We start from the raw sequence: 14,995 nt of genomic DNA, 5'->3' as shown, positions 1-14,995 counted from the left end.
AAGTATTTTTTTATGTTGTATGGGTAAAATATAGCCATGTTCTTATTAGATTCATACATCTGGCCTGTTGCTGTGGTAATAGAAGTAGGCCACCCTCATCATAGAAGTATTGCTGCTTTTTCCGCATCTGTGTGCCAGTCATCGGCCCATCCTGACCCACAAGCAGTGCTCCTGTTTCTGTGGCTCTGGCTGTTGTGCTGGAATGTGGAATGTTCGGGTTGTGGGACAAATGTTCCTAAAATGCAGCCCCACCTTTTTAAACTGTTTGCCACCACAGTTGTGGGGACCTGTGCGTGGCTTGTGTGGACATGTGTTAGACCGCAATTGCATGAGTGCCTTTGTGAGGGGGGCAGGGAGGTGCAAGATTGCTGAGCTTTAATAAAGTATTCCTCCCACCCAATACAGAAACTCAAAACATTATCAGAATGGAAACAAAGAAGTGCAATGAGGGCATATGCAGACACATGCAGTTTTTGTCCGGTAGCACATACCACAGATGAATGATTCATATTTAGCAAGCTCATCAATCCTGAGACTTTTTCACTAGAGTTTTTTTTTAAAGTTAAGACTTCCCAGGCCTGTTGTTCAGCCTTAACATCCTTCCATAAAGGCCACAGTTTTACCAGCCAAATTAGACCTGTGTGGTCGATTCTCACACCAACTGTCACAATAAGGACAGGGTTGTGTTTTACAGGAGCATTTTTATGGGAAAGTAGTTTAGTGTGAAAACTTTGATACATCAGTGACTCACTTTGCCCTGACACATTTCATTCAACATGAAAGACGTCAATATGACTATTACTCAGATCCAGGTGGGCACACAGTAATGTGTGCTTGTATTTTATCACTGATGCAAATGCCCTTTTCATTAGATCACCTCAAGTTAACAAGCGTATAAATCCTGAACTAACTGTCGCAATGGTGGGCTTCGAAATTGGCTCTATAAAACTAGCTCACATTAGAATGAGATAAATGTCAGGGGAAAAAAATAAAAATATCTTCCTCATTAAATGCCTTTATAAGAACTGAATAGGTGCAGTCTTGTGCTTGTATTGAGTAAACCAAGCACAGGATCGTGTGATTTTGAAACACACCGTCCCAAAGCTAATAACATTATCTGAAAGCAGTGCATGCAAAAGCATGAAGCGTGTGACGACAATATGAATGAACAAAAAGGATGTTTTTCTTGAGGTTATCGTTCATTGAATTGAGCTGAAGTCCCTGTATTTTAACAGCTGTGTTGCTCCAATTCTTTCATTTTGTGCAGGACGGTTTCATGAAATCATTCCAGAGTAAACAAATGTTTCTACATGAAAAGACCTATTATAGATATTGTTGTTACATTAATACACCAAACTTAACGTTATTCCCCTGACTTCTGAAAATGTACAGCCCTTTGAGTCAAAATAAGGCATGAGGATTTTTTTTGTAGCACAATCTAATGATTTGAAATCATTTGTTGCAGTCTCTTTGAATGGAACTTCCCTGAACCTAAAGTGTCTACCATTATTTAAAACGCATTAGGTTTGTTAGGAAAAAGGTGGATAAGACAGCCTTCTAAGAACACATAGCTCAATAATAAAAAAAACATATGTCAAGATCTCTTGCATTATTTTTTCATTATACTAGATTTAAATACAAAAACACATGCTGTGTGTATAGCCCCTTAGCTTGTTTTCCCTCATCATACTCCTCAGTAATGTTAATGAACTGTCACACTCTCTTTAAAATGGCTGGTTTACAATCCCCCCTGAAGGCTCCATATGGCTACAGGACTAAGACTTTGTAAAACCCTCAGGCTGGAAGACTGTCCCTGACACAAAGGGTGAAGGGAGGAAGGAAGGATGCAACTACTTGGACCATTCGGGCTGAGCCAGTCCATATGGGTCATACGTTCAAGTGTGTTGGATCCTTAATGGGATTGACTTAATCTGCTCTCTTCTAGCAGGACAGTTCTCTGAGGCTAAATCAACCTTGTTGTCCCTAAATCTCAATGAGATTGATGAGAAACGAGCGGCTACCTTGACGCACTGTTGTTCTGAGCCTGTTTAGACATGTTGAAGACTGGTTAAGAGATGGTCATGACTTGCCCCAGACAGGATTTTATAGTCACACAAGTGCTCTGATTAATCCCAAATGCATGTCACGTGTCTCAGTTAATTGACATATGTAAAATTTCAAAGGGTAGTACCATGTTAAATATAACATGAGCATTTTAGTTCTACTTTGAAATGTTTAAGGTGAGAGAAATCAGACAAGATGTGCTGTTGTTAGCTTTAGCACATGCTACATGTGCTAAGGCTAACAGCAACTTTAGCTTACATAACGTACGCATCATCTGAGTAACATCTTATTGAATTATTTCAGTGTAAATACATCTCTCAGACTGCTTTTCAATCAGAATGATTGATGTATTTCAAATGAGACACTGGTGCACAATGCATACTCTGAATTAGCCTTTGGTAATGAAGAAAAAAATAAAACAATATTAGAACAGCTGAATGCAGGCTAGTTTAAGCTGATACACCTACACTTAGCATACGATGAAACTCAAAGCTCTCTAGTTTCATTTCATTAGAGGATCAACATAAAATAGGTCTGCTTTCATGCAACATGTTTCAAAGCTCATTCAGGATAATCAGAAGTGGGTGGAAGGAAAAAGAAGGGTAAATACAATTAAGTTCTCTTGAATTCATAATATTACATGTTTGGAGAAATATTATGCGTATGATCTGATATCTCTTGGTAGTGCACGGTGATTGCATTGATTTGGATATTTTTTTTATTAAAAATGCGCCAAGATCCTCAAAATCACCTAAATGACAAATTATATGATGACTAAGAGGGATACTGGTACATAAAATGAATATACAAAAATTTCCCTGTTGTTCCTATAAAGGACACATCCATTTTTACCATGTAAATAGTGTGGTATTTTTATGAGCTCACCATATGTAAATACCAACCGACCCATTTGCCTCCTCAGGGTAGTTTCAGCAAGTTTCAGTAAGGCTGGAGATCACAGTCTAGCAAACACATATTCATATATTGCCTCATCGAGAAACAATGTCTAATTCTGAATATATCCAGACCTCCTGTTACTGTTTTCAAGTATCCTGTTGTTTCTTCACATCACTTTGTCTTATGACCTACTTTTGAGTCAGGGATAATCTATAAAATTTGAACATTCAACCAAGCCAATAATGCCATTTAAATCTAGAATTTCAGTTTTAAAAAGACTGGAAAAGTGAATACAAGGACAAGACAAAACATTAGGTGTCTTAAAGCATCTGAAAACAGCATAACCAAATCCACGTGAACTAGATTACCATGCATGAGCTGCCTGATTTGATTTCATCTCGTGCATGTATATACTATTCAGATATGCAGTTAGAAATGCAGGTGATGCTCCCATTTGTTAACACAGTTTATAAGGTGATCTGTTGTTTATCACATCAGTATTTAAAACGAGGCCAGGCTTGTTTACATGAGTCTGACTCCAAGAGTGTTACAACTATGGACTTGTACAAAACACCTCTCAAATACTTTTGACAAGACAGTTAAAACTTGCATACAAAGACCAATTATAACTTCTAGATGTTTTACATACTTATGTCATGAATAATAACATAAATATGCAATTAATGTTCACACGAATTGTAATGGTGTTTTAGTGCACATTCCTACATAGTATTGTATGTCATGGGTGTGTTGAGGAGCCTGCCGATTTGTTGAGTAAAGTTTGCCAGTTAAAAAAAAAGTTTTTTAAATAGTTAAAATAGTTTCAAGTTGCACTGAAACTGAAGTAGCACTAGACCATGTACTTCTTCACGTACATCCAAGAATAACAAATTACCCCCCCAAAAAATAAATGTATGTCATGAATGGTTTTTGACATGTTGCTATTGCACAAAAAAAGATTCTAATCTAATGATTAGAAAATCTGGCATATTGAACCATTTTGATTTAACAAAAATAAAACTCAAAATAACATGGATGAAAGATTAATCTTTAACATAGATTTACAAAGTAGATAAGGTGAGTTTTTCAATTTATGCCACCTTAAATAAGGAAAGTATCTCATTTTTGAGATACTAACCTTTGAATGTTACAAATACACACACACACACACACACTCACACAAAAGAAAAAGACAAATTTCAAACAAAAGGCTGGTAATATTTTATTTTTTTTTAGAAAAGAAACTAATACAAGCTCATTTGGTTGCTTAAACACACTTTGTCATTATTTAAATCTTGTCATTTACTCCTGTTTCACTTTATCACCTATTTTCATGCGTTCTGTGATTATCATGCTCTGAACCACATAGCCAACAGCCAAGAGACAAAGTTAGAAGGAAAATTACATCATCTCTTTCACTTCTCTTTAAAACATGAGCAACAGTAAAAACTCTATAAAAGGGTGAAACAAAAGCAATACAAAAACCTGACTATTAAAGCTGGAAGAGAAACATTAGTCATCCCGTGCTTAGCGTTGATTTAGTCAAGTGTGTTCAGTTAAAGGCACAAGACTAGATTGCCCCCAAACCGAGGGGTCCACGCATCGAGACAAACATCAAAGGGACAACTAACTGAACGGGTGCTTCGGTGAAAAATTCAGTAGAAAGATGTGGAGCGAGATGCTGTTATTTGTGTGGTAGAGATCTCTCTACAAGATGGATTTCACAAGCAAGAAAGAGGTAGAAAAACAACACTACAAACACTTTTGCCTGGACACTTTTCCCTGATGTATTCCAAGAATACGCAGAACAACAAACTTTGCTGGAGACCATGTATGAACCCAAAAAGTATTACGAATGGAAAAAGACACCATAGATGTTTGGAGTCTATAGTCTAATTTGAGCACCATCATCTCTAAAGCTATAAAGCTTTTTTGAAACCCAGCTTTATTGAGAGCCAAAACATCACCATCTTTACACCCACTAGGTGTGTGGAATCATTTATAAACGTCTATTAAACCCCAAAGAAAGGTTAAAACCTGAGAAAGAGGCGTGAAGAGAATGTTGTTTTTCCAATTAAGAGGACTTTCACAACTATTTGCCTGGTATCCACTTGGTCCAGGTAGCACACAGATGCTTTGCACACACCTGTCAGGGCCAGTGGGTTAAGCGCCATTCATTTTCACACTCCTTTAAAATATTAGTGTCTTACCTAGAAAAAAAACAGCTTCTAAACATTATGTGTTCAATTCACAGATAGAAAGAGTGAGGCAGTGTAAAAAAAAAAAAAAAACATGCTTACGTTAGATCATACAAAAACCTTACCAACAACCAAATGCATATATTGTTTGTCCTGATAGTGGGTTCACATGGACAAATTCTCAAAATGCAGACATTGACCAGTGCCATTGTGGGTGGGTGAATGTGCTGCGTGCTCGGCTGTATAAAGAACAAGATTCTCTTGTAAACCTAGAGTGAAAGGGAACAATGTGGTATGCCACTATGAAGAGATATCAGACTACACTATCAACCAGAGTCACTGGTAATTAACCACTTTATGTACTGATGCTAAGCTCTGGGGGAGGGGGACTATCTTTAGTCATGTTGTTTTATATATGGCAAGAATAGTTACTAAAAACTAAACATTAAAAATGACTGGACAAGGGAGAGGTTCATAGGTCAAATACAATCTCAAAGGATGTATCTTCAACCATTTTTAGCTAGTATTTTGAATATGCTTAAGAAGTAGCTATATCCTTCATCTCTCCTTGCAAACAGCACACTGTTATTGAAAATATAGCTAACAATTCCCTTCCCCCACCAGCAGCTTAGAGGAAATGCATACTACCATGTACAGACAAACACGTGACACTGCCTGTTGCTTTCAAGCGAAACCCGACTAATATCTTTCAAAACAGCACTGATAAAAACACGTTCATATACAACACTTGTGAAATAGTGCCCATCTCTACCAATACATCCCAGGAATGGGCCTGGCAATCACAAAGCACTGTGACCTGCATTACTCTACCACTTACAAGCAAATATAACTTTCTTCATCTTGTTCTAGGGTAACTTATCCAAAGCAATAGCTTCTCAAATAATAAACAGACTTTGTCCTCACAATGGGATACAGGTGACTGGAAAAGGACACTGTTAAAATAAGAAATGTGCTCATCTAAATTAGATCAAGATCATTTTTAAGATGATAACATAGGCTTTAAACCACCAACTAGACATTTTAAAATGGTTTTAAATGAAGATTAGAGTCAGATGTTTGACCTAAAACTGAATCCACTCTAAGCCCTTGAAAACAATATTAGCAAAACAGCCCTTAAAGATATAAAAGATGTAGGTTTGTCTGAGCAGAAGTAGTGTAAACTTCAGAAAGGACAGGATGAGCAGTCAACATCAAAATTTCACCCACTCCAATCAACAGCAGTCAAATTCAAGACCAAGGTGTAAATAAAACAGCCCTGATGTCAACTTTGCATTTTACATGCTGAAGGCCATTTGATAAAAACACATTATCGCTGTATAAAATTGCTTTTGCTTGTTAAACTTCATTAAAAATTGAAACTCTGAAAGTTTTGACACTCATTTAGAAAAACCAACCAAAACGGGGGGGGGGGGGGAATCCACTTCTAAAACTGCTACACGTCTTTATCCCTGAAAAGCTAAGGAATCTCTATGAAACAAGCTTTGGCAGCACTGTGCGAAAAGGTATAGTTCCAGTGGAGTCACCCATCATGGAGGTCCGCAGTTTGTTGTTGGTTGAGCCCATGACAGGGGGTACCTTGGAGATGATAGTAGGGAAAGAGGTGCTGTGCTCGGTGATCCGTTTGGGTGCTGTGGACTTCTCTCCACCAGGTGCAGGCTTGGCCAATCTCTTGTAGAGCCAGGGGTGTCTTAAGGCCTGAACTGGTGTCATCCGAGTACTAGAGTCCCAATCCAGACACTTCTTCAGAAAGTCAATGAACGTGGGATCATCACACCCTTTGAGGGCTGCCCCCCACTCCTTGCTTCCTGGGGGACCTCGCATTTTTCCTCTTCGAGAACGGCTCCCATTGAGGACTACGGTGCCATTGCTAAGTGTGGTGACCGTACAGTAGCGTGGGTGGCCTTTGGAGCTGATAAAGTTCTTGGCACGCTTGGCTTGTTCCAGCAGTTTTTGAGGTGGCATACCTAGTAGCTCCATCATGCAGGCCAGCTGGTCACCTTCATCTTCACCAGGAAACAGAGGGTATCCGGTAAGCAGCTCTGCCAGAATGCAACCAAAGCTCCACATGTCTATAGGCATACCATATCGCAATCCCAAGATGACTTCGGGCGCACGGTAGAAGCGGGATTGGATGTACGTGTAGACACGCTGGTGATCGAAACAGCTGGAGCCAAAGTCAATGACCTTGATCCCACTCCTGCCTTGCTGCTTCAGTAAGATATTCTCTGGTTTCAGGTCACAGTGGATGATTTTATGGCGATGGAGAGCTTCCAGGCATTGGAGAATAGAGTGTGCAAACTTGCGTACCAGCGGGAGACTGAAACCCTGGAACTTGTTGCGTTTGATGAGCTCGTACAGGTTCATGCTAAGCAGTTCAAAAGTCATACATATGTGATTGCGGAAGGTGAAATTTTCCAACATGTGGACTACATTCATGCTGCCTGTCTTGTCTTGCTTTTTCAGGTGCTCCAGAATTCGGATCTCCTCAGCAGCTTGCCGATGGAAGCGCTTCTCGTTTCGCACCATCTTCAAAGCAAGGTGCTGCTGTAACTTGTGGTCATAAACCTTCGCCACTTGTCCGAAACTACCTTTGCCGATCACCTTGAGAAACTCGTAGCGATAGGCAAGGTGGTCATGTGGTACGTGGATGTATCCGCCCTGGTCGTCATCATATCCACTGTTGTTGGTGCCCCCGGCTACTGCCTGCCTTTTCTTGGCATTTGGTCCCAGGAAATGGATCTCAGGATAGTTGTGGATCTCCTGCTGCTCCAAGGTAGTCAGTTGCTGCCGGTATTGCTTGAGAGCTTGTTCAGGGGTCATTGGGCTGCCCAGCTTTGTGACTTTTGTTGAGCTCTCCGTGGACTTGACAGAGCTGTTGCTGTCCACGCTTCTCTCTTTGGAGACAGCAGGTTGGGGCTTAGCTGGTACCTGGCTTGTGGCATTGTGTTGGCTCACACCATTAAGTTTGCGGTTGTAGGTGTCCTCGTAAACATATTTCACCTTCACCTGTCCTCCGCGGATTGCTTGGTGATCCTTCATTGTAGGCTTGTTCACGCCCTTCAAAAGGAAAGAGATATTTAACAGTTTGTCAAACAGCTACATCAAGTCGTACAACACAAAAATGAGGTTGACCAAAGTCAACATTATTTTCAGAATGTTCAGATGTTCAAAATGAAAGGAAGGCTTCCTTTTATTGCTTCTAGCTTCTGTGCAGAACTGAAAAATAAATGTACTGCATCTCTAAGGTTTTATTAGACCAGTGTTAAACAATCAATAGTGCAAACGTGCAGAATTGATCAGCTGCAGAGTAACGATGGGAATAACAGAAGACTAGTGGAGGGGTTTGATGCATGAGTGATAATTGTGGCGACAGAGAATGCCAGACACAATCTTTGCAGTCTGACTGGAACGTGAACTTAAAACTGGTGGAACAGGACGTTACTTTCATGCATGAGATACAGAAAAAAATTTAAAGGCAAGAGTCTAATTGTTAAGACTTGCTAACATGCTGAATGTTTCAAAACAAAACAGAAATGCAATTTAAATATAAAACTAACTGCATTTCAGTAGACTGGAAAAAAAGAGATGAGGAAATTTTCTTTTAGAGACTGTGTTTGACCTCACCATAACAATTTCTATACACACTTTTAGCACAGCACTTGGAAAGAATTCTCACCATGGTTAAAGAATTGCCACTAGACCCAACTATACCATTAAATATGCACTGAACTTTTGCCTTGCAAAATAAACATGTCATAAATAGCGGTTGCTTAGGCCAGTCACAGTGGGCTTTCCTAAGTGAATGGGAACAGAGGAACCATCTTTCACATTCAGGATGTTTAATTTACCATAACTGCTCCAAGTCCCATTCCCATTTAAGATTCCACGTTCAAAGATTTATAGTTGAGGCTAAGACATTGCCTATTTGGCTCCGCATATATCACAAGATAAAAAAAAGAGAAGAAACAAAGGACGAAAAATTAGGTCATGCTGATACAATTATAAGGTGCCTAGTAAACTGTGCCAATTGATTTAGAGGGGGAGGGGGGCATGGAAAGCAGCTCCAAGAAGTGGGATAAAAATAGAAACCAGTGTGTTGGGAGCTGAAGGATTCTACACAGCCAAATGCATCAGCTGTTCAATCACAACAAAAAGAGCTTGGTTGACTATACAAGGAGTGCATGACCTAAATAAAATCTGTAGCGTCAGTGGCTTATTGAATGATTGGAACTACTGGGATGATTACTCGCAACCCGAATGCCAGAAAATCAAAGTCGCCCCCCTAGATTGTTTACGTAACATTTATGAAAGACTGATTGCTGAGTGTAAAAAAAAACAATTAAATTTCTCTTGTCCTTATGATCACAGAAGACCAGTATATTAGCATGCAAAGAAGTGATTATATTCTCATAACTGAAAAATAATGTCCCCAGGTCCAACTTATACTCAGAATTATGTATTGCATAATAGTACAGTGTAGAATCGGATTATCATATCCTTTATCATCTCCGGTCCCACGTTGGCGTGTCATTACTGTAAGCTACATGGACCTCACTGAAAGGCTTAATCTGTTCAGCTCATAACACCTGATATTGTTTTAGTGTATTTGCTCACCATAAAAACAGAAATTTGATTAAATCATGGTTTATTTATTTATTGAAAGATGTGACACACATGCCGTGAGGAACAATAAACAGACTTGATGTGCTGCAGATGTAACTTGTACCACTATCAGAATGAAAAAAGAAGGCTTGTTTAAATATGTGACATTCCAAAATGCACAAGTGGCAGCAGAGCATGTGCTTAGGGGGTGAAAAAATGTTTGAACATATTAAGCTCAAAGATCAGAGATTGAAAAACTAATATACAAGAGAGATTTAAGCTGTTCTTTATAACTGAATCAGGTTTTTTAGAACTGTTCATGCTAATATTTTCATCTAGTGCTTGCTGAAAGAATCCGGTGAGAGAATTTGTGGTAAAAGGAAGTCAGACTCACAGTGTGTTTGGGGAGAGGGGGCAGTCCAGAGGGACTCTGCCCATTCACATCAGCGTCCTGGTTCACAATGTGATCGGTGCGCATGTAGGAGTCATACAGACTGTCCCCGTGGCGAGCTATAAAGAAACAGTGAAAATGAGAATCCACAAGCAAAATATTAATATACTCGCCACACCATCATCATCTAATACACCACCATTACATAAATGAGGATTTCTATTACACAAACATAAGGAGAAAAATTAAAGAAAAAATACAATGTTCCCATCTGAGAAACACAAATCCCCTTAGGGAGGTATGTAACCAAGATGCAGGTGCGCCAGACAACAGACAGTTCCCTGAGCACATTACACAGTAGGTGGCTATATTAAACCAAGCTTCATGACTCGGTTCAATTTCAGCAGTTTCCACAACTCTGACTTATGTTGTTAAAATGTCTTAATGACCTAAGGCAAATTCTGTCCAAAAATGAGTGTGACCTGCATGACTTTAATTCTTCTGTGGAACACAAATGGAGATATTTTGAATAATGTTTATTTTTCAGAACAATGAAAGAATAATGAGGTTTTGAACCCCATTAGCTTGTATTGTACAGATAATAATAGAAAAATAAAATAAAATAGGCTTATTTTACAAACATTTTCTTTTGTGTTACACAGAAGAACTAAAGTCATGCAGGTCACACTCATTTTTGGACAGAATTTGCCAGAATTTGATAAATCAAAGGTTGGAAGAACATGAGGGTGAGTAAATAATGAAAGAACTTTCATTTTTGGGTGGAGAATCCCTTTAAAATAATAAATCCAGTAGGTTGTATTACTACATGGTTAATGAAATGAGCAATGAAGGGTTCAAAACATTATAAAAACTAAACAATATTGGTATTTTGATATATGCGCAACTACACAAACCCTCAAATATTATACACCTATTAAGCATTCAGACCGCATTACTATCACTTAATGAGATGGCAATTGAATAAACTGAAGGCCATATTATGTATAATCTCCAAAACAATCTCCAAAGTTGACATACATGCAACTGCTTTATAAGATGGAATAAAAAAAAATTATAAATAAAAGATTGTGAAGTGTGTTTACATTTGCTTATTTTAGTACATTAACAAATAACTATTAACATGGGCAGTGCATTTATAACAGTTAATCGGCTGTCTTCAAATGGTCTTCACATGCCAAGGGAACTCAGACCAGCCACGGCAAACACACAGAGCTGGATATTACATTTCATATGGATATAATTACCTCCAGTTATGGGGCCATCTGGTTTTCTGCTCAATATCATGGCTGCATGCAGTCAACATCAAATATTTATTTTTCCTCCGAAAAATGTTTTCACTAAAGCAAGATCCATCCAAAACAACAATGCAGTGTCCTTCTTAGTTATTAAACTATCAACAGAGTCTCATATCCTAGGTGAAGCTTGTCAGATGGTCATAGGGTAGATAGACGATTTCACAGTGTTGCAGGGTTCATGCATGATCCCCTTTAAGCCCTTTTTCACGAGGCTTATCAATTTGACCACATGTAGTGCAAGTCTAGAGAAGTAGTGTAACAGAGGTATCTGTATTTCCAGCAAGAAGGTCCGAACCCATTGGTAATGGAGCTAGACGTGAATAAATTCGCAAATGCATCAGACGAGACCAAATAATGGTGGTGAGAAGCGGTCGTCCTCGATAGTTACGATGATGATGATGATGATGAAGACTCAAAGTTGCAGAGGAAACAAAAGCGTCATGACAAACTGTCTCCCTGAAGCACAATAAGGTTGAGCCCAAACATTAAACGGATGTCGACCACCTCAACTCTTCCCCTCTCTTAAATATTGTGATGTTGGTTTGAACAGAAGAGTCATACCAGCGCGAGCACACAGTCCAGCGGGCAGCTAAGGCTCAGGCTAGCGTTTCCTCTTTTCCAGATAGTATAAGCCTACCTTGGTTTTACTATAAAAACAAGGAGGTCAAATGAACTCACAATCCCTTCCAAACACTTTCGACATGTCAAACAAGTCTTCTCGCGAATCGTCTGAGTGTTTTGAATGCGCGTTCCGTCTCGTAATGGTGCGCGTATAGATCAGTGGTTTCTTAGCTTGTTGCTAAGAGCGTCTTCAGCTTCGCCCAGCGCGACGTCATCAAACAGGGGGCCTGCCCGGGGCGCGGCCAAAACAACGCCATTCTGGCTCAAACTTCCTTTAGTTTCAGGGCAGTTGGGCTAAGAAGGAAGTGCCTGTTGAGCCAAAATGGGGCTGTTTACTGGAAAGGGAGTTTAAATCAAGACATAAACAAAACAAAACTAGAACGTGAATATAAATATAAATTGCGTAATTTCAGCAATGACGATTACATCATTTTTCATTTTTATTTTATTAACGAGCATATATTTTAGACTGGCAGAAAATTGCAAGAGGAAATTAAATATATTTGTAATTATTATTATTATTATTTTACAGCTAGTCATATAAGAGACTGTGTATTTTTTTCTTGAAAAAAAAAACTTTTATTTTAATGGCATATAAACGTTTAAAGGGCCATGGAAAAACAGAAAAAAAATGATTTTATTAATATTTTATGTTGTATACATAAAATTAAATGGTCTGACTGAAAATAAAATTCTGTATTTTATTTATTTAATTTTTTCTTCTTCTTCACAATTTCAAGCAATACTGTAGTGACTGGTATATGTAAAACAAAATGATTATTGGAGTGTATTATATTATTATTAAATACAATGTTGATAGATAATTTAAGTGGACTGACACAATTTTCAGATGGTTTTATACACTTGTACTTTTTTGCATTGTATTTTTACGTTTCTATTTGCAATCCGGTAACACAATAAAACTGTAATTAAATTTTTAAATAACTACAAAAGATGCAAACTCACAGAAGCAAAGGGTGATAATAGTTATTATGCAGTATCTTTGTCCATTGTGTCCACTTTGCAGGTTAAAATGGCCTATATAGATATGGCCTATATGGCCTATATAGATTTAAAAAAAAAAAAACTATGCAAATTTATGTAAAAAAAAAGAAGACCAACTGTGACTCTGTATGCAAAAATGATGATGGCATCACTGAATAGCAAACTTTTAATCAGTGTAAGTGTAAGATTTTTTTGTTGACAATTTGAAATTTGAAGTATGAAGTTACAGATGGCAGAACTAAACAGCAATATCCAAAACAAATTTGCAAGATTTATTGCAAGATAAATATGGAAAATATCAAAATACAACAATCCTAGTGTGATCCAAGCTGTGCTGCATATCCTAAATTGCCTTGGCAAATCTGGTGTTGTTGTCAAACTCTTTACAGCCCAGATATAGATCAACACAGGCAGAAGAGCACATGCAGGGTGACAGGGGTGATATGGTGAGACATGTCAAGATATATTGGGTGTGCTTACAACAGGAACGCAGCCATAGTATGCTATTCTTAGCAGTCAGTCTTAGGGGAAGCTGAAACCTGTCTATATTTGTGTCTTTAGATGACATATTGACATTGTTCTCAGGCTGACCTCTCAGTGGCAGACTGAAAGGATGTGAGCACTCACATAAAGGCTCTTTAACATTATGATGGACACTCACAACTGCTTTCTTTTTGTGGGGACTTAAAATGTTTCTGGATGTCCTTAAAATATTACAAGACTTTTCCAAGTATGGGCATGCTGTTAAACCTGCAGCTGGATTTTACTGAGTGTTTATTTAAAGTGCGGAGTCGGTTCAAACTAAGTTTGGAAGTAACATGTTTTTCTTATAAACTGCCATGTGTACACAAACATGCATAATGCATGATCCTTGGCTTTTCATATTTGTTCTAGATACAACGGAGTAGTTGTGTAAATATAGTGCTTGCGCCTTGCTGTAGTTGTACTGCTACACAGTACCAGAGTACCATACAAATACATAGTTTAATATACACAGTATAACAGATTACAAGTTCTATATCTATACTTAAACAAATAATCTTTGGAAGGACATCTTTTGCACCAGGAGCAAGATGTGTCTGCATTTAAACTACATGATTATGGTTCCCTCTTCTGGTTGTTTATGACTTGTGCAACCTTGATGCCACACTGGTATTGAAACTAGTATTAAAACTGTTCTGTTTTTTATATTAATATAAATAAATAAATCGGTCACATAATACAAAATAGCAAGTAAAAGTTATTGATAAAGAATTTAATATTTTCCATTACTTTATTTTTAATAAAACACACACACACACACACACACACACACACACACATATAGACATATAAATGAGGCAAGTAACTTGAGTTACTCATAATTTTGTAGTTTCAATTATTATAAATAGAAAAATGTAATTTTAAAATATTAAAACAATAATTTAAACTGAAATGCATACATTATTACGAAATAAATCTTATCAACAAATTTTATTAAAAGTAAAAATCAGATTAGGAGCATGATATTACATTTTCACCCTTTTTAGCTTTGTTTATATTTTGTCACACTTTAGGATTCAAATTATAATATTACACAAAGTAATTGCCCCATATATATATATATATATATATATATATATATATATATATATATATATATATATATATATATATAAATTGTTATTATTTCTAAACATATTTTTATTTATAGTTTAAACTACGGAATTGTTGGGACATTGAATAAAAAAAAATGATGTACAGTGGAAACAATTTTCACTTATTTTCACTTTTTAGTTAGTAGTTAAATTGTTAGTAAATTTCATAACTAATAAAAAAAAATCAGCAACTACCAGTTGCTCCATTTATTTCAGTGTAAATAAAATAGACTCATCACCATG

At 37.5% G+C, this 14,995-nt stretch overlaps 1 protein-coding gene across 1 annotated transcript; it reads right to left on the bottom strand.

Moving 5' to 3' along the window:
- Positions 1–4,158: 4,158 nt before the first annotated feature.
- On the bottom strand, positions 4,159–12,396 carry dyrk3 (dual specificity tyrosine phosphorylation regulated kinase 3). The gene is made up of 3 exons (XM_052568573.1): positions 11,439–12,396; positions 10,177–10,292; positions 4,159–8,237 (listed from the first exon to the last, which is right to left on the bottom strand). Exons 1-3 carry the CDS (start codon positions 11,476–11,478, stop codon positions 6,648–6,650), a joined length of 1,746 nt encoding a protein of 581 aa, XP_052424533.1. The 5' UTR covers positions 11,479–12,396; the 3' UTR covers positions 4,159–6,647.
- Positions 12,397–14,995: the final 2,599 nt, after the last annotated feature.

The sequence above is a fragment of the Carassius gibelio genome, chromosome B11 (assembly GCF_023724105.1).
Source record: "Carassius gibelio isolate Cgi1373 ecotype wild population from Czech Republic chromosome B11, carGib1.2-hapl.c, whole genome shotgun sequence".
Classification (NCBI taxonomy): domain Eukaryota; kingdom Metazoa; phylum Chordata; class Actinopteri; order Cypriniformes; family Cyprinidae; genus Carassius; species Carassius gibelio.
The sequence above is the reverse complement of the archived record's forward strand: the minus strand, read 5'-3'. Positions and strand labels throughout refer to the sequence as shown.

Bases quoted from the DNA above. Each gene is read 5' to 3' on its own strand.
- dyrk3 (XM_052568573.1), bottom strand. From the start codon at position 11,478: ATGATATTGAGCAGAAAACCAGATGGCCCCATAACTGGAG. The intron at 10,293-11,438 runs GTAATTATATCC...GTTTCTTTATAG, and splicing joins AGATGGCCCCATAACTGGAG to CTCGCCACGGGGACAGTCTG. The intron at 8,238-10,176 runs GTGAGTCTGACT...TTCCTTTTGAAG, and splicing joins CCCCTCTCCCCAAACACACT to GGCGTGAACAAGCCTACAAT.